We start from the raw sequence: 24,476 nt of genomic DNA, 5'->3' as shown, positions 1-24,476 counted from the left end.
AGGAAACGGAGGCTCAGGCTGAGTGAACCTTCTGAACCTTTTTAGAGATTAATTTTTAGGCTGAATTTAAGCAGGTTCCTGTGGCCGATTTCCCTTGGAGATCATCTCTGGAACCGACAGAAAATTTCTGGAGGCCCCACCTGTGCCTCCCAGAACCTAAAAACCCGCTGGTCTGGGAGTCAGACTGCCAGACTGACCACAGGAAGAATCACATGCTGTCTCTACACCCCTCATCTGTCCACCTGGGAATAATAATAGCACCTGCCTTGCAGGTGAGGACTGAATAACGCCAGTAAATATAGAGTGCTCAGATGACGCCCGGCACCCTGTTTGCAGCGGAGCAAACGACAGCACACAGAGGTTGAATGCACGTGCTCAAGGTCCCACAAAGCAGCTGAGCAGGGAGCCAAATCCAGGTGACCTGGGTCCCAGGGCCCTGACCTGTTCTGCTGAACCCAGGCTGCCAGAGGCCGGCGTTAAGCCCTGAGGGCACGCGCCAGCGGTGCTCTGCGGACGGGAGACACGGCCAGACGACTGGGAGCCACTGGACATGGCGATCACACACTGAGTTACGTGCCTGGGTGCCTCCCAGGGAGAGTCAAGGGTTTAACGCAGCACGGGACCCTCTGGGGACTTCCTGGGACAGATCCCTCCACGCTTGTCCTCTGCCGGCCTCTTGTTTGTGGAAAAGCTTTCGCCTTCCAGGCCTCCCCTGAGTCACCGACGCCTGGCTCAAGAATTAATGACTGCGGGGCTTTCCTGATGGCTCAGCAGTCAAGCATCCAATGCAGGAGACACGGCTCCAGGCCCTGATCCGGGAAGATCCCATATGCAGTCAAGCAACTCATTCATTCCTTCTGCCGCAACTACTGAGCCTGTGCTCCAGATCCCGGGAGCTGCACCGACTGAAGCCTTCGAGCCCAAGATTCCGTGCTCCATGACGAGAAGCCACCGCAACGGGAGGCCCACACACCGCGATGAAGCATAGACTCTGCTCCCCGCAACTAGAGAATGCCCTTGCTGCAACAAACACCCAGCATGGCCAAAAATAATTTTTCTAAATAGCCAAAGGGAAAAAAAACTGAAAAGTACTCACAAAAGCCTTAAGAAGGCCATGAATATAAGGCTTACTCATAAACAAACTGGAGATTTCTACTTCCGGTTTACTTATAACAGTACTTCTAACGTGGGTTTCTCGGGGCACGTTCTCTTTGACTATGTATGTATACATCCCTGTGTATTTTTATTTCTGGCAGGACAATACAAGACAAAGGAAATCGTAAGCCTGCAGAGGAAGCTCTCTCACTTTGGTGGTTTTAAAGTAAACGGAAGAGGATCCCTTCGTGGCTCCGAGGAGATCGACGGGTCTCTTCTGAGTCTCCTCCTTCCTGAGGACGTTCCAGAGAAGGGCCATGGTGTTCACAATTCGAGGGAGCTCTTCCAGAATAGCATTCTTGGCATTCTTCAGATTGGTAGGGTCGGTCACAGCAGCGGTCTGAAAAACAGAGACAAAAACTTGAGACCCGGCTGCATTTCCCTTTCCATGAGGACGCTGGGGCTGGTGAGATGGAGTCTGGGTTGGAGCACTCCCCAGGGCAAGGCCTACACGTGGTCTAGAAATAAGATGCCTCCCTGAGCATTTAAACCCACGACTTCCCTTCAGAGAGAGATGTCTGTGAGTCTGAGGCTCATTACAAACTCGTTACAAACTTTGCAAATCCCTCAACCAAAGTACTAGCTCCATTCTAAAATTTAATACCAGATAGGGTAGAGTGGGCTTCCCTGGTGGCTCAGGTAGTAAAGAATCCGCCTGCAATGTGGGAGACCAGGGTTCGATCCCTGGGTTGGGAAGATGCCCTGGAGAAGGGAATGGCAACCCACTCCAGTATTCTGGCCTGAAGAATCCCATGGACAGAGGACCCTGGTGGGCTACAGTCCTTGATGTCGAAAAGTGTCCGACGTGACTGAGTTATTTTCACTTTCTAGAGCAGAGTAATCAAAACATAAAATGCCTTCAAACTCCATAAAGTCAAGTAAAAAAAAAATACATGGAGAAAAGATCACATTCTATGCCACACTGGGCAAGGGCTGACATTGCCCACAGAGTGGCCAATGAGAACAAAACCACATGGGCGTTACTTACGTACGTACATTTGCACATATACTTGCACACAGGCTTGCGTTATTTGCATGTGTGCCACATGGCATTAATACTGACACACATGTCTGTATTACATACATACATTTCTTATTTGAAACAGACATAATCCCAAAGAAGACAAAACAATATGTGAAAACTGCCTCGAACTCGGGAAAAAAAGCAATTTACCTTTTTGCTTTGGTTGGGTTGTTCCAAAAGACAGAAATGACTAATGGTTGTTAGGCCTTCCAACAGAGTGAGTGGATAATCCGGGGAGATGTTTTCCCTCTTGGAGGTTATGCTTTGGTGAAGAAACGAGAAACTGGTTTTGAAAATCTTTAAGAATGAGGCCAGAAAAGTTTTTAATCCTAAACATAGAAACCACAGACATATCACCATCTTAAAACAAACTGGGACTCTCATAATGAAATACTGCTACAAAAATGACAGGCCTCTTTTGAACTGTTTTACATTTATCTGGTCGCTTTGGAAAAATGTTTCCAGATGTTTTAGGATTTCTGTACAGAGGATTCACACTTTTATTTCTGTTTTGCAAAAATAATGGAGACAGATTGACTTGTCCTACAACCCAGATCTGGCCTGGGTGGTCAGATGGAATTAAAAATAAAGGAATCCACATTCAGTTCCTTGTTACCCTCTTTTGACAATTCTAGCTAGGCTTCTGACTAGGTTGAAATGACCCTCCAACTGACGAGGGCCAATAAGCCATTCGTGACAAAAAGCTGTCATTAAACCAATAGGAATATGCCTCTTCCCAGGTGGCGCTAGTGGTAAAGAACCCGCCTGCCAAGGCAAGAGACATAGGAGACGTGGGTTCCATCTCTGGGTCGGGAAGATCTCCTGGAGGAGGAAATGGTAACCCACTCCAGAATCTTTGCCTGGAGGATCCCATGGACAGAGGAAACTGGCGGGCTACAGTCCACAGGGTCTCAGGAGAGTCGGACACGACTGAAGGGACTTAGCACCCAAGCACCAGTTGCCTCAAGGCTCACTGTACCTAAAGGACAGCTTCGCTGACTCGCTCTCATACTGCTTGACCAGCTCATCCAAGTTTTTGCAGATCTGGACAAGGAAGGGTGTTACAGTCCAGCCCAGGGACCTTCCGAAGTACGGCAAGGAATGCGTGACCAGGCTGACCCAGGCCGGGTGCATGCCGTAGCCATAGGCTGGCTGCAGGCCCTTGACCACGGCGGCCACCAGCAGCCCCTGCGACGTGAGCGGGTGGGGCCACACGTACTGCAGGGCCCTGATGGCCTGCTGGAAGTTCAGGGCCCGCCGCCACTCCCGGGGCAGGTCAGGCAGCTGCTCCGCCTCCTCGGGTGCCTGGCCCAGGTGGTGCTCCAGCACAATGAGCACCTGCAGCAGCTTTAGCAGCTCGATCTGCAGTGGGTGCTCGCTCCAGATCTGGTCCTGGCCCAGGTTGATGACATGCTCCTCCAGCACGCCCTCTTCCCGCAGGGCTCCTCCCGGAGCAGCCGTGGCCAGCCCATAGCGCTTCTGGCTCGTGTACATGGAGGCAGACAGCGAGAGCAGGACGAACTCCTGTACCCGGCATCTCTGCAGCAGGCCCTGGATGAACTCCACGTTCTTGCCCTCGGCCGCCTTGGCCACCGAGACCAGCTCCGTCATCACCCTGATCAGGACCTCCACGCTCTTGACCTGCACATCCCGGTTGCCCAGGATGTCCCGGTGCGAGACCCTCAGGGAGCAAGGGTAATAGCTGCGGAGGAAACTGAGGCACAGGTAGGTAAGGAGCTCAATGAGCAGCGAGTGCGGGCACGCGCTGGGGGGCTGGCTTGGGAGCTTGCCGTAGAAGCTCTGACCCCCCAGGGCCTCCTGGTGGCGGGCCAGGAGGTTGGAGATGAGGTTGAGGTGCGCCGTGGCGCTGGTGTCCACGCTGGTCCTGGACACGGCCTCGATGAACTCGCGTGGGTTGGTTTTGAGCACGGCCTCCAGCACTGAGAAGGCGTAGAGCACCCGCCGCGAGTCGTAGGGTTGCAGATAGAGCAGGATGTGCGCGAACAGGGCCTCCAGCCTCGCCTGCCTCTCGAGCTGCTGCTTCCGCAGCCGGGCCGCCGTCAGCGCCTGCAGCTCCGCGGCCGCCTCCTCGTCGCTGGATGGCGGCGACTCCGAGGCCTGGGTCCGGTCCGAGTCCGCGCGCACCAAGCACGTGGGGCTGCCCACCTGCGGGCTGGGGGCCCGGGCGGCCGCAGCCAGGGGCGCGCAGCACTGCTCGCCGCCGCTCAGCTCCTGCGGGTAGTGCGCCGGCGAGGAGACGGAGGACGTGTTCTCGCTGCTGTCCGTGGCGCCGGAGCTCGTGTCCGCCGACTCGGTGCGCTCGCTGCCGTCCTCCGCAGTGGCGTGGGCCGGCCCGTCCAGCAGGTCCTGAAGGCGTGTGGGGCGGTCATGCTCGCGGGGCTCGCCGCCCACCAGGCGCGTCTCGGGCTCCGTCTCCACCTCGGCCCAGATGGCCTCACGGTCCACCGTGGTGAGCTGGCTCAGGGGCGCACCGTCTTCACAGCCTCCCTCTGGCAGCTCGGGTGCGTCCCACGCCTCCCCGAACGAGGCTTGCTTCCTGTTGAGCCAGTGGTGCCAGTCTTCTACAAGGGACGGAATGACAGACAGCTTGAGAACAGAAGGGTTAGTTATGTCAGGCAGTTCCACGGTGATCTTAGTCTTAAAGGGAGGCAGCAAGATCAATATTAGTAAAACGCTCCATGGGGGCGGGGAAGGGGCAAGACAAATTCTTGGCAATATCTGGATGGGCTGGGATGATCCCCTGGAGGAGGAAATGGCAACCCACTCCAGTGTTCTTGCCTGGAGAATTTCATGGACGGCTGAGTGGCTTTCACTTTCACATAGAGAATATAACCAATATGATATAATAACTATAAATTGAGTATGCTCAGAGGCTCAGTCGTGTCTGACTCTTTAAGATCCCATGGACTGTGGTCCACCAGGTTCCTCTGTCCCTGGAATTCTCCAGGCAAGAATACTGGAGTGGGCTGCCATTTCCTTCTCCAGGGGATCTTCCCCACTCAGCGATCCATCCTGGGTCTCCTGCATTGCAGGTGGATTCTTCACCAACTGAGCCACCAGGGAAGCCCATAAATGCAGCGTAACCTTTAAAAATCATGAATCACTATGCTGGGCACGTGAAACTTGTGTAGCACTGTAAATCAACGATACTGCAATAAAAAATAAAGCATGAAAAAACAACAAAATGTAGTTCCTGCATGAAACGACAACACTAGAGTCTAGGTTACATTACAGATGGAAGCTAGACAAGCAAAGTGAATAGGTCCTTTAAAACGTTCAAGAAATTGGGTAATTTAGTTATATTATCATAGACAATATAAATATACCAAGTTTAGGGGAAGGGTGATCTATAAAAATGCCTACGGTTTTCTCCCAGGACTTTCCTTTCAAAAAAAGGTACCCTATAGAAATGTCAACAGAAGGTTTTTCAAAACTGAAAGGGTATCGCTGAAATGTGCTGTATAAAGACAAACAAGTGAACTGAAGTCGCTCAGTCGTGTCTGACTCTTTGCGACCCCATAGACTGTAGCCTACCAGGCTCCTCTGTCCATGGGATTTTCCAGGCAATAGTACTGGAGTGGATTGCCATTTCCTTCTCCAGGGGATCTTCCCAACCCAGGGCTTGAACCCAGGTCTCCCGCATTGTAGACAGACGCTTTACCGTCTGAGCCACCAGGGAAGTCCAAAGACAAAGCATCCGCAAAGTAAGAGCACAGAAACCTCATGGTGCAGGCCTGCAGAGGGCTACTGCTGGGCTTTCTAAAGACACATCCACATGCACGGATATGGAGTGAAGTGCAGAGTACATTGAGTATTCAAAGAAAACAGCAAGCTGCAGAATCTTGCTGTTCAGAAAAAGTCCGCTTAGGGGAGAGTATCTGTCATACGCAACTATGGTAATGTCTAGAGGATATCTGCTGAGCCATTAACTGTAAAGTGCTCTACTGGCTGGCATGGCAAGGGACTTTATTTGTGCTTTTATTTCCTGATTACTCCGATTTTTAAAATAAGCACTTGTCAGTACCTCTGAGATCAGAACACAGACAACGCTTTAAAGTGCTCAGGTCTCTTTTAAAAAGGAGTAAAAAGCCAGATGTCTTCGGCACTGCCAAACATTTTTAATAGGCAGCTTTCAACAAATCTATTCCATGAACATTAAGCCAGGTTAGGAAAGAAGGAAGGATAAGATATGAGAAATATGAGCTTCCTGTTGTTCCACTTTAAACAGTATTTAAAAATGAGATTTCCGAAGGACTACCGCAGTAGTGAGGAGGGGAAGTAGAACCCTTCTGGTTGTTTCCATGGAGCGAACAGGGCAGAAGAAGACACATTTTTTCTTAACAGGCAGGTAGCATTAGACAGGAATTAGAAGACGCAGCAGGAAGTGCCCCGAGACTTGTAACACCTGATGGGCTGTAGAGTTTCTTGTTAAAGCAAAGAAATGCTTCAAAATTGACCTGCCATAAATGAAGACCAAACTTTTAAGAAGGTGCTTAGTTTACAGTTCTTTGTATTTTACTTTCTTATAAGTGTGGAGTAATAAAATGCCTCCTAGTTTTTAGGCAGGGAACCTCGTAAAGAGAGGAAGCCACCTGGGAACCTTTGCTTTTTTGGGTGTTGGGCTGCATTCCTCTGTAAGATGAGACTGACGAACACTGAGTATTTACAACCCACTAAGCGGACACGACTGATCAACTTCACTTTCACTTTTTACTTTCATGCACTGGAGAAGGAAATGGCACCCCACTCCAGTGTTCTTGCCTGGAGAATCCCAGGGACGGGGGGAGCCTGGTGGGCTGCCGTCTATGGGGTCACACAGAGTCGGACACGACTGAAGTGACTTAGCAACTTAGCAAGCTAAACAAACTAGTCAAAGTCTGTAAAGCCATTGCTTAGAGAACTAACTGCAGGAAGTCATAAAATACACTATTGTGGGAAGTAATGTTAGACCATAAACTATGCTAGGTATTAATCACTGAAATTCAACGAAATCATCTGTTTCATTTCAGTCTTTCTTTTCTTTTTCCTATCTCTTTTCTATTCTTTAAAATTTAGTTAAAGATGCCTCTGAAAATTCTCAGAGCCCAGAGGTCTGTTTCTTCTACTTCTCTGATTTTAGGTTAAAGCTTGAAAGAACCTTGGAGAGCAGATAGAAACCACTTACCTTGTTGACGGTTCTTGAGCAGAAGTGATTTTTATATAGCACAACTGATTAGCTTACATGCAGGTTTCGACATGCTCGATCATTCATACCTGGGGAAAACCTCTGCTCTCCCATCCCAGGTCTGAGAAGAGCTAGCCTGGCCAGCCCAAAATGACCTTCTCACCAGACCTCAGACTTCCTTCCTAAGTGAAGAGGTGGCCTTGAAGACCTTCAGATGGATGGTCTGTTTTTCTCTTCTACTACCTTGGATGTGCTTAAAGTGCTTTCTCCAGCAAAAGAACCAAGAATCAGCTATATTTATTGGAACACGGGTTGCTAGTATTTTCCTTTTTAATATAAAAAAAAATCATATATTTTTCAGTGAAAACAACAAACCTACAACTTAGCACTTCTAAGTGCTGGTTCGTCTGATCCGGAAATTTTAGGAGGCCCCACAAAGTACCTCCCCCACCTTTCGAATCTGGCAAAACCATCCTGTCGGTCTGAGTGCCTTGACTGTGGCCCCAGGGTGGCAGGGAGGTCCCGGATGCCCCTTCCCTCCCTCTGGGCCCAGGGTCCCCGGGATGCAGGGCCGGCCTGGCCCCCGCGTGGTGTGCTCACCTGCCGAATTCTCCCGCGTGAGGCAGTGGATGGCGGTCCGCTGGGTCTTGGGCTGCAGCAGCAGCAGGAGCACGGGCTCCAGGATGCGGGCCGCATCGCCCAGGGAGAGAGCCCGCACCAGCCAGCCCTGGGCGGCGGCCCCGATGGCCCCGTCCGAGCTGCCCAGGCTGTCCAGCACCACGAACAGGGACCTGCCATGGAGAGGGGGCAGGGGTGTGGATGCGTACCGTCAGGGCGGTCAGGACACCCTCGGGGAGTTCCACCCGGGGAGGCTGGACTTGCAGGCCCACGCAGGCGAGGACCACGAGGTCAACCCTGCTTCCAGCTAGGGTCGCTGTTGCTGGTTTGTTGTTGAGTTGCTAAATCAGGGGAGCTTTTAAAAATGCTGATGCCTGGACCTCCTCACAAATGCGGGGGCAGGTGCGGTACATTAGGACCAGCTGGAATCTCTCCAAGGCTGCGTGTCTGACCCCACATCTAGGGCTCCAGGAACAAGGTAAACAAGAAAGAGAAGTCACTCAGTCGTGTCCGACTCCTTGTGACCCCACAGACTGTAGCCCACCAGGCTCCTTTGTCCATGGGATTCTCCAGGCAAGAATACTGGAGCGGGTTGCCATTTCCTTCTCCAGGGGATCATCCCCTCCCAGGGATCGAACCCAAGTCTCCTGCCTTGTAGGCAGACACTTTACCCTCTGAGACACCAGGGAAGCTTACAAGAAACAAGGTAGGGGATTTTTAAAAACCAACGTAGAACAGAACATGCCTGTAATAAAATGCATGGTTTTTGGCCTGGGATTGAGGACATTCAGCTGCACACACCCAGTGTGGCGGCCACCCCAGTTAAGACCCATGTGCGTGCGTGCTCTGTTGTGTCCTACTCTTTACAACCCCACGGATGGTAGCCTGCCAGGTCCCTCTGTCTATGGGATTTCCCAGGCAAGAATACTGGAATGGGTTGCCTTTTCCTTCTTCAGGGGATCTTCCTGACCCAGGGATCGAACCTGCATCTCCTGCACTGACTGGCAGGTGGGTTCTTTACCACTGAGCTGCTGGGGAAGCCCGGCCAAAATTTACCCCTCCTCATTTTCCTACCAAGCCCCCTGGGGGGGCTCGTTCTGCCAGCTCCTCAGGTGACTCTGAGGCATGCGGGGCTTCCTCCCTTCGTGATCAAGGCAAGAAACCCCCCATGAGGTATTCACCCATCTGGCCTGGATTCACTGAGAGGACCCCAGGAATCTTTCTGCATCAAGAACACCCGGCGGGGGTGGGGCTGGTTTCCGTTTCACATGTCTCCCCAATCCTAGCCTGGTACGCTGACCCAGCCCCTCCCCAAAGTGTCCTTTTCCTTTAAGGGTTAAGTTATTAGAAAAAAAAAAAAAAGTCCCCGTCACCTGTCAAAGGAGCGATTGTGAGACGTCACTCTGCTGCCCTGGATCTCTCTGGTCAGGTGCCAGATGACAGAAAATCGAAACAGAGCTTCCAACCTGGTTCCCTTGAACAGGAGAGAAAACAGGAGTGAGGCGCCTGTTTCTTAACAGAACGGCGTTCTCAGTGGTCGTGAGCCCCATTTAAATGACAGACGAGAACTCAGCGAAAAGAGGGCAAGCAGCGTAGAGATGCCTGAGTTAAGGGGCCTGGTGTCTGGAGGGGCAGTCCATGTTCCAGACTCCATGATGACCAGAGTCCAGGGCCACAGCTAGGCCTGCGGCTAGAGAAGAACATGAGGCATGGCCTCCTCGTGGCCCTTGGCAGTGCCATCCCCAACCTCTTTGGCACCAGCTTCACGGAAGACAACTTTTTTCCATGGACTGGGGTCAGGGCGGGGAATGGTTTCGGAAGGATTCCATGCTCGTGACAGTTATTGTGCTCTTCATTTCTCATTTAATACCACCGCTGATCTGACAGCAGGTTCCGCTCTGCAGCCCAGTGCCTGGGGACCCCTGGCTTAGCGGACAGGACCTGACTGCAGTGCAGAGCAAGGGCTCCGGGGGTGACACATTCTCCGAAGCTGCCTGCTTCACCCAGAGCTCTGGGGGCCCTGCAAGCATCACGGGAGCCTGGGCAGATGTCCCTGGTGAGCTTGGATACAACACACGGGGTGGCTCATGCTTCTGTGGGACTTCCGGTCCTGAAATTACTGATGTATTAAAATGCTGCTGATGCAACCCCCCTTCCCGTTAAACAGGATGTCCGTTGAGCCCCAGAATGGCTCCTGTCGGATACAGTTGAGTCTGCCTGAGAGCTTCCCTGATAGCTCAGATGGTAAAGAATCCTCCTGCAATGTGAGAGACTTGGGTTTGATCCCTGGGTTGGGAAGATACCCTGGAGGAAGGCATGGCAACCCACTCCAGTATTCTTGCCTGGAGAATCCCACAGACAGAGGAGCCTGGCGGGCTACAGTCTGTAGGGCCGCAAAGAGTTGGACATGACTGAATGACTAACACATGCCACCACGTGACACCTGGGCCAAGGGGGCGGGGTGGGGGGTGGTAGGTGTCAGGACCAGGGTCAGACGGAGGTCGCCGGCTGCAGAGACTCACCTTGTCAGGGTTCAGGAGGGCGTGGCAGATGATGTCCTCGCAGATGTTGGCTGTGGGGGCCAGGCAGTGCAGCCGGTAGAACAACTCCACACACGTGATGTGATGCTCCCGGGTCTCCTTGTTCAGCTGATTCCAAAGCACACGAGCCACCCTCTGGACAGAGGGGAGACTGGGTGAACACTGCCAAGTCCTGCCCCTTTCCTCCTTTGGCAGGCCAGTCTGGCCCCCAGCTGCTGGTTCCTGCCTACCTTTGCTATGTGAGCATCCTTAATGCACAAAGAACCACCACCGCCAGGCGAAAAGAGCCACATCACAGTCCCCTCAGGAGCCACCAGGTGAGGGGAATGGCACAGGTGGAACGTGGGGGTCGGCCACCACGACACTGCAGCTCTAGCCCAGACCTCTGCTTTCAGAGGGGAATCACCTGGCAGCAAGCACCTGGTGATGATGGAGACGTCCTCTCAATCAGCACACACCAAGGCTCGCTACGAGCTGGTGCTGGGGTGCCAGGGTTGTGCCCTCTAGGAAGTTTGGGGGCAGATCTGTGGTGGTCGCTGTCCTGGGGTAGACACCCCAGCACCCTAAAACCAGTGGCTGGGTCTAACTGGTGTTCAGCTTTAATCCCACAAACTTGCTTCTTCCCATTTCTATGCTCAATGCTGTAGCAGAGGCCGGGCTCATCTTCAGGCCCAAACTGTATCCCAGGATCAAGTCCTTCATCTCCTCAACTCTGATCTCAGCTCTTTAAACGTATGATGTCTGCGAGTGACTTCAGCCCCTTCCCAAGTTCCTGGGGACACCAGCAGGACCAACCAGGGTGAGACTCAAAAAGGAGGCTGGTTCCCACTCCTAGGAGGGGGAATTTCTGAAGGCATTTTTTTGGGGGGTCATGGAAAAAGATGATGTCTGACAGATTATGTTTTAGAGACCTTGTACATCAAAGAACTTCTTTTGACTCATTTATTTTTGAGCTTCCCTGGTGGCTCAGACGGTAAGGAAATTGCCTACAGTGCAGGAGACACAGGTTCGATCCCTGGGTTGGGAAGATGCCCTGGAGAAGGAAATGGTTACCCACGCCAGTGTTCTCACCTGGACAGAGGTGAGATTGTCATCAGTCTCAGATGACAGAGGAGCCTGGCAGGCTACAGTCCATGGGGTCGCAAAGAGTCGGACACTACTTGAGTGACTAATACATTTCTGTTTGACAAAACTCTTCTTTGCACAGATCAAATTAATCTCTGACTGGCTTGAGACCCTAACCATTATTTATTTTTACTTAAGGAAATGTGATTTCCAATTATCAAGTTACACGTAAACTTCATACAAACATCCTGTCAACTACAAATTGACACTTGCCAAGAGCATCGCCAGCGACAGAACAACAAGGGCATTTGCCATCTGCCTCCCGGAGACTGAACCCTGTGCTGCTGCAGCTGCTGACCAGGGTGGAGGGAGGAACCCTGTGCTCCGGGGAATCTGATGATGGGACGGGTCTTTAGATAGTTAGATATTTTCAAGAACTGACTTGAACTGATCCCCATCTTTGCATCTCTTCATATCTAGAAAGGGCTTCCCTGGTAGCTCAGCTGGTAAAGAATCCGCCTGCAATGCAGGAGACCCCGGTTCGATCCCCGGGAGAAGGGATAGGCTACCCACTCCAGTATTCTAGCCTGAAGAATTCCATGGACTGTATAGTCCACAGGCTCACAAAGAGTTGGATGCGACTTTCATTTTCATATCTAGAAAAGCACTAAATCCCTTCATGGTGACATCAGCTCCTCCTGACTAGCAGAAAACCTCTTGTAAAGTAAGTGCTTCATTGCACTAAACTCCTCTTTCACCGAAATCTTATACATTGACCTTCTTGGAAGGACTGATGCTGAAGCTGAAACTCTAATACTTTGGCCACCTGATGCGAAGAACTGACTCATTTGAAAAGACCCTGATGCTGGGAAAGATTGAAGGTGGGAGGAGAAGGGGACGACAGAGGATGAGATGGTTGGATGGCATCATTGACTCAATGGACATGAGTTTGAGTAAGCTCCAGGAGTTGGTGATGGACAGGGAGGCCTGGCATGCTGCAGTCCATGGGGTCACAGAGTCAGACACGACTGAGTGACTGAACTGAACTGAAGGTTTAATATAAGTTAAATATTGTTATACCTTTTACAAGTTTGTCAGCAAAGAAAGAACCTCAAGTGAGGAAACTTCTAAAAAATGTAAATGAGATATGAGCTTTTAGATAAACTTTATTAAGAATAATTATGCTTCAGGAATGTCTATCTAAAATAGTCTCTCCAGATCGGGGTAAGTTATATTTCTAGGGTTTGTGCTAAACTAAGTGATGAAAGTTTATTGAGTAGCGAAGTCATTTCCAAATAAAATAAAGTAGTCCCTTTCCTGGCAGTCCCTAGGGCAAATTTATGTGTAAGATGCTCCATTTGGAAGCTTTAAAGGTTTTTTGGAGGGTTTTTGAGACTTGACATTGATCACAAAAAAACACGCCTGCCCATTCATCATCTTTGCCTTCTCGGTCCCTATGCTCTGGACATTTTTTTCAGATCAGATCAGTCACTCAGTCGTGTCCAACTCTTTGAGACCCGATGACTTGCAGCATGCCAGGCCTCCTTGTCTATCACCAACTCCCGGAGTTCACCCAGACTCACGTCCATCGAGTCAGTGATGCCATCCAGCCATCTCATCCTCTGTCCTCCCCTTCTCCTCTTGCCCCCAATCCCTCCCAGCATCAGAGTCTTTTCCAATGAGTCAACTCTTCGCATGAGGTGGCCAAAGTACTGGAGTTCCAGCTTTAGCATCATTCCTTCCAAAGAAATCCCAGGGCTGATCTCCTTCAGAATGGACTGGTTGGATCTCCTTGCAGTCCAAGGGACTCTCAAGAGTCTTCTCCAACACCACAGTTCAAAAGCATCAATTCTTCGGTGCTCAGCCTTCTTCACAGTCCAACTCTCACATCCATACATGACCACAGGAAAAACCATAGCCTTGACTAGATGAACCTTTGTTGGCAAAGTAATGTCTCTGCTTTTGAATATGCTATCTAAGTTGGTCATAACTTTCCTTCCAAGGAGTAAGCGTCTTTTAATTTCATGGCTGCAGTCACCATCTGTAGTGATTTTGGAGCCCAGAAAAATAGTTTGACACTGTTTCCACTGTTTCCCCATCTATTTCCCATGAAGTGATGGAACCGGATGCCATGATCTTTGTTTTCTGAATGTTGAGCTTTAAGCCAGTTTTTTCACTTTCCACTTTCACTTTCATCAAGAGGCTTTTGAGTTCCTCTTCATTTTCTGCCATAAGGGTGGTGTCATCTGCATATCTGAGGTTATTGATATTTCTCCTGGCAATCTTGATTCCAGCTTGTGTTTCTTCCAGTCCAGCATTTCTCATGATGTACTCTGCATATAAGTTAAATAAACAGGGTGACAATATACAGCCTTGATGAACTCCTTTTCCTATTTGGAACCAGTCTGTTGTTCCATGTCCAGTTCTAACTGTTGCTTCCTGACCTGCATACAAATTTCTCAAGAGGCAGGTCAGGTGGTCTGGTATTTCCATCTCTTTCAGAATTTCCCACAGTTTATTGTGATCCACACAGTCAAAGGCTTTGGCATAGTCAGTAAAGCAGAAATAGATGTTTTTCTGGAACTCTCTTGCTTTTTCCATGATCCAGAGGATGTTGGCAATTTGATCTCTGGTTCCTCTGCCTTTTCTAAAACATTTTCTTAGTGGCTGGCAATCTGCCATTACTACTTAGAAAGGGCAGGGCACTCTTGGGACATCTGACCTTAGTCTTGCTGGCACTGTAGGCAGAATGAACGCTGGTATGTAAGCTGTTTCATGGGAACGAGAAAAAGGCTAGAGAATCTGAGACCAGCCTGACGCCTGGAGTCTGAGAACCTGGGGCGCACCCTGGCTGAGTGTATAGGTTGCTTTACCATCTCTAGTTCCAGCATCTCAACGTGGGCAGGCTCCAGCCCTGTCTTGTTCTTGAGAACCTGGTAACATTAAGATATAATGTATACTCCAGTGCTTGGCAAGTAGCACGTGCTCAGGTACGTACTAAATTTGAATCAAAATAAAAATCAAGGCTTCAGAAAGAACTCATAAAAGCATACCCAAACAAGAGGAAAGTACTGAGTGCTTTCCTATCATTCTTATTCTATTAATAGCCTTCCAAGAATTCATGGATGAAATTCTTTCTTCTCTTTTCCTCTCTGTGCCTATGATGTAGCTATGCCAAACTCTGTGATGTATGCGGGACCAGGGAAAAAGATCTGCCCAGTCACCACGGTTCCAAGTCCTACAGAGTCAAGAACTATACTGTGACTCAACTTTGGTAGCAAGGAAGACAGGGAGAATGAGGGGAAGAAGCTGAAGAGCAACTAAATCCACAATCTGCCAGGACACAACATCATGAATGGGGCTAGACTGAACATACCATGGACCCTCTCCCAGTGAAAATTATAGAAAAAGAAAACAGCCAGCCATTTAGAGTTACTGGACAGTATCCTAAGGGCATTCAAGAAATGAGGAAAAACTCATTTCATAGAGAATCCACGAAAATTCCAGCACAAGAAGCAATAAGTCGATGGCACTTCAACTATGACCCCGTCTACTTCTCAATCCAGGTTGACTTGATAGCGGGTGGCCAGGGAGATGGGACTCCTCTCCTCCCAGCTTCCCAGCTAATAATAAGGCTTTTGCATCTCCCTGGGAGGAACAGGCCACCAGTATTTTACTCCTCTGCCCTGGCTCTTGGATGGAGGCTCTATCTAAGCATAGCAGGCTAAGAACACTCATCACTCATTAGGAGAGGAAAAGAGGCACACCCAGAAGACCAGAGGCTACCACCCCGCCCAGCACCCTGCAAGGAAATCACACCAAGAGAAGCAGACAACTGACCCAGTTACAGCTCTTCCTGCACAACAGGATCCAGAGATTTTGCCCAGGGGGAGAGGTGGGCCACAAAACAGAGTTGCTCAGCTCTCTATAAGGGAGTGTAGGATAAGGTCAAGCCTAGGAGTGCTCTCAGAAATAACAAGAGATTTTAATGGTAAGTAATTAAGAGGAGGCTGCTAGCTCCATGACAGCAACAGGCTACACCAAAGGCCAGCTCATTTACCAGAAATAAACAGGGACACATCTTGTCTTATTTTATTAAAGTCACTCAGCAACCCCATGGACTCTACAGTCCATGGAATTCTCCAGGCTAGAATACTGGAGTGGGTAGCCTTTCCCTTCTCCAGGGTATCTTCCCAACCCAGGGATTGAACCCAGGTCTCCCACATTGCTTCCCTGGTGGCTCAGATGGTAAAGTGTCTGTCTACAATGCAGGAGACCGGGGTTCAATCCCTGGGTTGGGAAGATCCCCTGGAGAAGGAAATGGCAATCCACTCCAGTACTATTGCCTGGAAAATCCCGTGGACAGAGGAGCCTGGTGGGCTACGGTCTATGGGGTCACAAAGAGTCGGACACGACTGAGCGACTTCACTTTCACTCCCACATTGCAGGAGGATTCTTTATCAGCTGAGCCACAAGGGAAGCCCAAGAACACTGGAGTGGGTATCCTGTCACTTCCCCAGTGGGTCTTCCCGACCCAGGAACTGAACCAGGGTCTCCTGCATTGCAGGCGGTTTCTTTACCAACTGAGCTAACAGGAACACAGAGAGCTAGGAAAACCTCCTGTGTCAAAACAAATCTCTAAGACTGGCCTCAAAAAACTACTTGAGACAGGGACTTCCCTGGGGGCCCAGTGGTTAAGAATCTGCCTTCCAATGCAGGGGATGTGGATTCATCCCGGGGTAGGGAAGTAAAAGGTCCTACATGCCACACGGCAACTAAGCCTGCAGCTGCAACAAAGATCCTGCATGCCACAACTAAGACCCAACACAGCCAGAAAAATAATATATTTATATACACACACACATAAACAAACATTAAAAGAAAAAACCTACCTGAGTCAAGAGTATAAATCGGATCAGGCTGTGGAGTAATTTGTGCCCCAGGGCACTGTTAAAAATAATAGAGCCATCATCCAGTGATTAGTGGAGCCTAACATCTGGGTGTGATACCAACAGAGTTTAACAGAAATCAGGGAAAGTCAATGAAAACCTTGCTAAAATCACCATCATCTCAAGAGTGGCTGCACATTCCTAAGGCAGCAGCCTCCAAGGAGCAGCACCAAATGCCTCACCCTGCAGGGGAAACAAACTAAAAACAGTCAAGTCACTAAACAAACAACAGAGACAACAATAGCAACAGTCACTGGTGGGAGTTGGAGGGAGGGGCCAGAATACAGAGTCACAACAATGTATTGTCTAAAATGTTGAGTCTTCAATAAAGGTTACAAGACATGGCAAAGATACAAGAAAATATGACCCACACATAGGGATTAAAGAAGCAGACAGCAGAAGCCAAGAGAGGAACCAGATTTAACAAAGACTTCAAAGGAGCCATTACACATGTGTTCGAAGAACTAAAGGAAACCATGTTCAAAGAAGAAAAAAAAAAAGTATGATGACAACGCCTCATCAAATAGACGATAACAAGAAGAAGTCAAAAATTATTACAAAAAGGAAACTCTGGAGTTGAAAGTACAATAACAAATGAAAAATTCCCTAAAGGGGGCTCAACAGTTTATTTGAACAGTCAGTGAAAAAATATTGATAAAAATCATGAAATCTGAAGTATATAGAAAAAAAAAAATAATGAAAAATGAATAGAGCTTTAGAGAAACGTTCAGAATACCATTAAGGGCACCAGCATACACATACGTGGAGTGCCAGGCCAGGAGAAAGAAATGAGCCGAAAAAAAAATTTAAAGAAATTAGGGCTGAAAACTTCCCAAACTTGATGAAAAACCTCAATCTACATATCCAAGAAGCTCAACGTATTCCAAGAAGGATAAATACAAAGAGATCCACACCCAGACACATCCTAGTGGAATGATAAAGGACAGAGAAAACCTTGAAAGCAACAGGAGAAAATTGATTTGATAATTTACAAGCAAACCCTAGTAAGGTAACAGCCAACTTTTCATCAGAAACAAGGGAAGCCAGAAGACTGGTGGACGACATATTCAAACAATTAGTTCAAATGCAGGTTCACTCAAACATTTAGCTGAGCATTTGTTATGGATTATTAAACAGGTGCTGCTTTAAATATTTTATAATCAAGTGTACGTGGAAAAGATTAAAGTGGGCTTATTCTTTGATTCAACGTGTTGAAAGACAAAAAAAAAAAAAGAAACAAGATCTTATATCCCATAAATCTATCTTATATAAAGGACAGAAAAATAAAGACATTTCTAGATAAAGAAAATCTAACAGATTTTGTTGCTGGTAGCTGTACTTTACAAGACTAATGGAAAAGTTCTTTAGGGTGAAAATAATTGACCCCAGACAGTTATCTGAATCCATACAAAAAGCAAAGAGCACCAGAAAAAGTAATTATGTAGTTATAAAGAGACAGCATGAATGCATATTCCTTCTCTTTTCTTCTTACAAATAATTTTAAAAACCAGTTGTGTAGAACAATAGGTGCACACTGCACTGCTGTCCCATCACTTGTGGAAAAGTATTTTACAACAGTACAAGCAAAGGTGGACTGGAGTAAAGAAACAGTGCCAGGTGTAAACTTGAACCCACAAGTGAAGAGAGCCAGAATGGGGCACATGCAACAACAGACTGGTTCAAAATCTGGAAAGGCGTGTGTCAAGGCTGTGTATCCCACCTTGCTTATTTAACTTACATGCAGAGTGTGAAGGCATCAGTCACTAGGTTGTGTCTGACTCTGCAATCCCATGGACTGTAGCCTGCCAGGCTCCTCTGTCCACAAAATTCTCTAGGCGCGAATACTGGAGTGTGTTGTCATACCTTCCTCCAGGGGATCTTCCCAACTGAGGGACTGAACCAGGGTTTCCTACATTTCAGGCAGATTCTTTACCATCTGAGCCATCACAGAAGCCCTATATGCAGAGCACATCATATAAAATGCCGGGCTGGATGAACCTTAAGCTGGAATCAAGACTGCCAGGAGAAATATCAATAACCTCAGGTATGCGGATGACACCACCCTCATGGCAGAAAGAGAAGAGGAACTAAAGAGCCTCCTGATGAAAGTGAAAGAGAGTGAAAAAGATGGCTTAAAATTCAAAAAACGAAGATCATGGCATCCAGTCCTATCACTTCATGGCAAACAGATGGGGAAACAATGAAAACAGTGACAGACTTTATTTTCTTGGGTTTCAAAATCATTGCAAATGGTGACTGCAGCCATGAAATTAAAAGATGTTTGTTCCTTGGAAGAAAAGCTAAGACCAACCTAGACAGTATATTAAAAAGCAGAGACAAAGGTCAGTTTGCTAACAAAGGTCCATCTAGTCAAAGTTATGGTTTTTCCAGTAGTCATGTATGGATATGAGAGCTGGACTATAAAGAAAGCTGAGCGCTGAAGAATTGATGCTTTTGAACTGTGGGGTTGGAGAAGACTCTTGAGAGTCCCTTGGACAGCAAGGAGATTCAACCAGTCAATTCTAAAGGAGATCAGCCCTGGGTGTTCACTGGAATGACTGATGTTGAAGCTGAAACTCCAATACTTTGGCCAATACTCCAATACTGAGAGCCGACTCATTGGAAAAGACCCTGATGCTGGGAAAGATTGAAGGTGGGAGGAAAAGGGCACAAGAGAGGATGAAATGGTTGAACGGCATCACCAATCCAGTGGACACAAGTTTGAGCAAATTTTGGGAGATTATGAAGGACAGGGAAGCCTGGCATGCTGCAGTCCATGGGATCACAAAGAGTCGGACACAACTAAGCAACTGAACAACCAAACTCTACGAATATATACTTGTTTTCCTTTCTTTTACCAAGTTCTTAAAATATCATAAGATTATACAGTCACATGTTGTTCAGTTTATAACATACCTAGATGTACTCTGCATAATAACAACAGCACAAGGGAAAAGGAACAGAGCTATTCAAGAGGTGAAAAAGGGTCAGTCAGTCATGTCTGACTCTCTGCGACCCCGTGGATTGTAGCCTGCCAGGAATGTTTCTGCAACTCACAGGAATTCAGAATGGAAATGAAGTCAATTCTGATAAGATGCATATGGTAAGCCTTAGAGTAGTAACCACTAAAAAAAAACAACTCCAAAAATACATTGAAAAAAATCATTAAGGGGATTAAAACATTACGCTGGAAAAGAGCACTTAATGAAAAGAAAATAAAAAGGGGGAAACGGTGGGAAAAAAACGAAATCACATACAGAAAACAAGGAAAATGGCGTATTTCTATGAACATAGTAAAAACCACTGAATCGTGAACTTGAAATTGGTGAATTATATTTAAATAATGCTCTTAACAAAAAAAAGAACAGAACTTCCCTGGTGGTCCAGTAGCTAAGCCTCCACATTCCCAATGCAGGGGGGCCCCAGGTTTGATCCGTGGTTAGGGAAGTAGATCCTACATGCTGCAACTAAGACCTGGCAGAGCCAAATAAATTTAAAAAAAAAAGGCAGGGGGACAGAACCAAGCTGGAGATGGCTTCAGCTACATGACTTGCTTGAGGAGGGTTCAACCCAATAGGTGAAAAGCCAGGCCACTTCAAAAGCTGTTCAGAGGACGGGCTATTAAGACCTCAAAGGAGAGTTTACTTCCAGCACTTTATATAAAGCATCGAGAATCTCTCCTCCTCAGGGTCTCTGGGTATGCAGGGCATCTGGAGCCCCTCCTACCCTCAGGGGAAATGGGTTCCCCCTACAGGCCCTGGTGAGTGGTCCTCTCCCTGTCTACACTGCACGACCACTCCGTCCTGGCCTGGGTCTCTGCTGTGGTTGACTGGACAGCAGAAGCCACCTGACCCAGGCGTGCTCCACTGACTGCCCATTTAAGAGCCTTGACAGGCGAGCTCAGAACTGTGAAAAAGAGACGCCAGTGTCATTAGCTCTGACAACCAAGCTTGAGGGTCCTGAGGCTGACTGAAGGTCGAGTGACAAGCAGGTTAGGTCCTGGCTGGCAGGGAGACACGGAGAGGAAGCAGCCTTGGGCTCTGACAGCTCCCCAGGTGAGACCTGTGAGAGCCAGCGGCATTCCACTCCCAACCCTGGCCCTCCACAGGCTCCATCTTTATAATAAACCTCAGTTTGTTGTTTTTTTTTTTTCATGAGCTAGCTGGAATAGCTTTCAGCTTCTTGCAGTTGACTGAGCCCTATAATACCTTATTTTCTTACTCTGTCCCCAAGAAAGATGGACAACACCTGCTCACCATCTTCAGCAACAATCTTTCTCACATTTGACAAATACTAAGCTTTTCTAAGAGGAAGAGATGGTTGGAGAGCATCACCGACTCAATGGACATGAATTAGAACAAGCTCTTAGCAGAGACATTGCTTTGTCAACAAAAGTCCGTCTAGTCAAGGCTACGGTTTTTCCAGTGGTCATGTATGGATGTGAGAGCTAGACTATAAAGAAAGCTGAGCACTGAAGAACTGATGCTTTTGAACTGTGGTGTTGGAGAAGACCCTTGAGAGTCCCTTCGACTGCAAGGAGATCCAACCAGTCCATCCTAAAGGAGATCAGTCCTGAATGTTCATTGGAAGAACTGATGTTGAAGCTGAAACTCCAATACTTTGGCCACCTGATGTGAAGAGCTGACTCATTTGAAAAGACCCTGATGCTGAGAAAGACTGAAGGCAGGAGGAGAAGGGGACGACAGAGGATGAGATGGTGGGAGGGGGCCACCACCTCGATGGACATCAACTCTGGGAGTGAACTCCAGGAGTCGGTGATGGACAGGGAGGCCCGGTGTGCTGCAGTCCATGGGGTTGCAGAGTCAGACATGACTGAGAAACTGAAGTCTTTCTTGAGGCTGCTGCTGCTGCTGCTAAGTCACTTCAGTCGTGTTCGACTCTGTGTGACCCCATAGACGGCAGCCCACCAGGCTCCCCCGTCCCTGGGATTCTCCAGGCAAGAACACTGGAGTGGGTTGCCATTTCCTTCTCCAATGCATGAAAGTGAAAAGTGAAAGTGAAGTCGCTCAGTCGTGTCCGACTCTTGGCGACCCCATGGACTGCAGCCTACCAGGCCCCTCCACCCATGGGATTTTCCAGGCAAAAGTACTGGAGTGGGGTGCCATTGCCTTCTCCGTCCCTGAGGCTAAATAACCTCAAAGCCTCAAATCTCACAAAGTGGGACAAAGTTTCTCTTTCTGTGTATTTGGGTAAGTTAACAATTCTTACTTATGGAGTCCAGTCAGCCTAACGCTGAACACAAATATTACTGAACACTTGCTGTGGGGCCAGAAACTGCCAGGAGCTAGGGTTAGAGACAGACAAAGCAGGCCAGGTCTCCAGTCACCCTCTCTGGCTGCTACCCAAGGTACCATACTCTTTGTCACCACCACCAAAACCCTAGGCCTTCCCAGGTGGCACAGCGGTAAAGAGTCCGCCTGTTAATGCTGGAGATGCAAGACACATAGTTTTGATCGCTGGGTTGGGAAGCTCCCCTAGAGAAGGAAATGGCAACCCCCTCCAGTATTCTTGCCTAGAGAATTCCATGGACAGAGGAGCCTGGGTGGGTTACAGACCATGGGATTGGCAAAGAGTTGGACATGACTGAGCAAGTGACTGCATACACACACACACATCCACCCACCCCAACCCCAAAACCTCAGGGTCAGCTTCAAAGAAAGAGTCTGGGAAGAAGGTCTCAGGGTCCCAGCTTTCCTCTTCCTGGTGGGAAATACCTGATAGAAGTCTGTTTTCTCTGCAATGACTTTCAGTATTCCTGGAGCGATGGGAGGAACCGTCACCATCTGCAGCTTGCCGAAAAATGGGTTGTGTCCGGAGCTTTTATAGCGTTTCATCTTGTCTTCGATGACGAGGGCAAGGGACTGGGAGTGGTTGATCACTTCGAGTAGGGTGGAGACGGCCACATTCTGGAGGTAGCAGTCAGTCACACAGCAGCAGATGGTCATCAGGGACTTCAGCCAAGGTGGAAAACTGGAATCGCCAGCTCCTGAAAGGAAGCCAACCAGAGGATGGAGACACACAAAAACCTCTCGAGACTGGCTCACCAGCCTGCGGACTCTAAGACCTTCAGGTCTGGGAGGCCACCTGCACAGCAGTGTGATCACCTTCTGGCGGTGACACGCTCCACTGTCCCCATTCAGGGCCGGGGGACCAATGAGACCAAAGTCATGTGCTAACAGACTGTTCAAGTTCTGCAAACGTCACTCTTGGGGTTTTGAGATGATTCAAAACACGTTTCTATTGTTTAAAAAAATTTTGTAAATGGGACTTTCCCTGTGGTCCAGTGGTTAAGGATCTGCCTGCCCGGGCAGGGGACATGGGTTGAATCCCTGGTCTGGGAAGATCCCACACGCCTCGGGGCAACTAAACCTGTATGTACCCTACAACGACTGAAGGCTTCACGCCCTAGAGCCTGTGCTCTGCAACAAGAGACGCCACCGCGATGAGAAGCCTGCTCGCCGCAACTAGAGAAAGCCCTCTCGCGGCAATGAAGGGCCCATGCACCACAACAAACACCCGGTACAGCCACACACACACCCACAAAGTAAACACAGTAAAATCTGAATTGAAATACTTGTAAAATTTACATATAGTAAAGGTTACATTTGTTGGTGCAGAGCTCAAAACGTGTTTTCAAAGTTCTCTTGATGGTAGGGCACATGGCATTAGCTTTACAAGAGGCTAAAATTATACCAAAGATATCAATGCTAAATGCATTTCTTCCAAGTATACTGTCATCTGCAGCTTGGGAGTCAAAAGACACATTACATGGGACGTTTAACAAAGGTGATGATGAGAGGGGAAATCTTCGCCCTCAGCTCCTACCAACTTGATCACTCTTCTCTTATACCTTCCCCTTGATCCTTTTTTCTTTAAAGTGTTCACTGCCTGCAATAGATTTAATTGCATGTGCCTGAAATTCACATGTGAACGCCCCAAGCCCCCAGGGTAACAGTATTTGGGGCGGGGGGGTGCCTATGGGAGTGACTGGGTCTAGATGAGGTCCTGAGGGGTGGCCGACATGATGGGATTGGAGCCCTTATTAGAAGACACCAGAGAGACCCCCTACACACCCCACACGCATCCCGGGATGTGAACACATGGCGAGAAGGTGGCAGTCTGTAACGCAGGGAAGAGCTCTCACCAGACGCTGACTATGCTGGCACCCTGATCGCAAACTTCTGGACCCAGAACTGTGAGAAAATACATTTCTGTGGTTTAAGCACCCCCGCCAGCCTATGGTATTTTGTTATGGCAGCCTGGGCTTAACATGCTGCCAGTAACAGTTTGAACTGCGCCCCCACAGAAATTCTTATGTTGAAGTTTATAAACCCGCAGGGCCTCAGAATGACCCTCTTGGGAAATTGGTCGCAGATGTACTAGTTAAAATGAGGGCCTGGTAGAGAAGAGTGGGTGGGCCTCTAATCCAATATAATGGGTGCCCTGAGTGCATGCATGATCAGTCTCTTCAGTCGTGTCCAACTCTTTGCAACTCTATGGACTGCAGTCTGCCAGGCTCCTCTGTCAATGGGATTCTCCAGGCAAGAAGACTGGAGTGGCCAGCCATATGCTTCTCCAGGGGATCTTTCCGACCCAGGGATTGAAGCTGCGTTTCTTATTGTCTCCTGTATTGGCAGGCGGGTTCTTTACCACTAGCACCACCTGGGAAGTCCAGTGGGTACCTTACCGAAGGGAAATTTCAACACAGACACGTACACGGGAAGGATGCCATGGAGAGATGAGGGCTAGGCTCCCACAAGCCTGGGAACCACCAGAGGCTGGAGGAGAGGCCGGAACACACCCTTCTGAAGCACCTTCAGAGGGAGTGCGGCCTTGCCAACACGCTGACCTCAGACTTCTGGCCTCCAGACCGTGTGACAACACATTTCTGTGGTTTAAGCCATTCAGTGGGTGGTACT

General features: G+C 48.7%; 1 protein-coding gene across 3 annotated transcripts in view; it reads right to left on the bottom strand.

Annotated features, from left to right (window-relative positions):
• Positions 1-24,476, bottom strand: part of DOP1B (DOP1 leucine zipper like protein B) — a 130,951-nt gene that overhangs the window by 39,489 nt on the left and 66,986 nt on the right. For all 3 annotated transcript variants that reach the window (XR_003512031.1, XM_027548663.1, XM_027548668.1), the window contains exons 15-21: positions 22,272-22,543; positions 10,505-10,657; positions 9,356-9,456; positions 7,965-8,155; positions 3,159-4,761; positions 2,330-2,441; positions 1,307-1,495 (exon numbers count right to left, since the gene is read on the bottom strand). Coding sequence is in view for 2 of the 3 variants with exons in the window: in XM_027548663.1 (XP_027404464.1) it covers positions 1,307-1,495; positions 2,330-2,441; positions 3,159-4,761; positions 7,965-8,155; positions 9,356-9,456; positions 10,505-10,657; positions 22,272-22,543 (2,621 nt within the window). In the remaining variant the exon portion in view is untranslated. The remainder of the gene's footprint in view (positions 1-1,306; positions 1,496-2,329; positions 2,442-3,158; positions 4,762-7,964; positions 8,156-9,355; positions 9,457-10,504; positions 10,658-22,271; positions 22,544-24,476) is intronic.

Source organism: Bos indicus x Bos taurus, chromosome 1, assembly GCF_003369695.1.
Source record: "Bos indicus x Bos taurus breed Angus x Brahman F1 hybrid chromosome 1, Bos_hybrid_MaternalHap_v2.0, whole genome shotgun sequence".
In the NCBI taxonomy this organism is placed as follows: domain Eukaryota; kingdom Metazoa; phylum Chordata; class Mammalia; order Artiodactyla; family Bovidae; genus Bos; species Bos indicus x Bos taurus.
The sequence above is the reverse complement of the archived record's forward strand: the minus strand, read 5'-3'. Positions and strand labels throughout refer to the sequence as shown.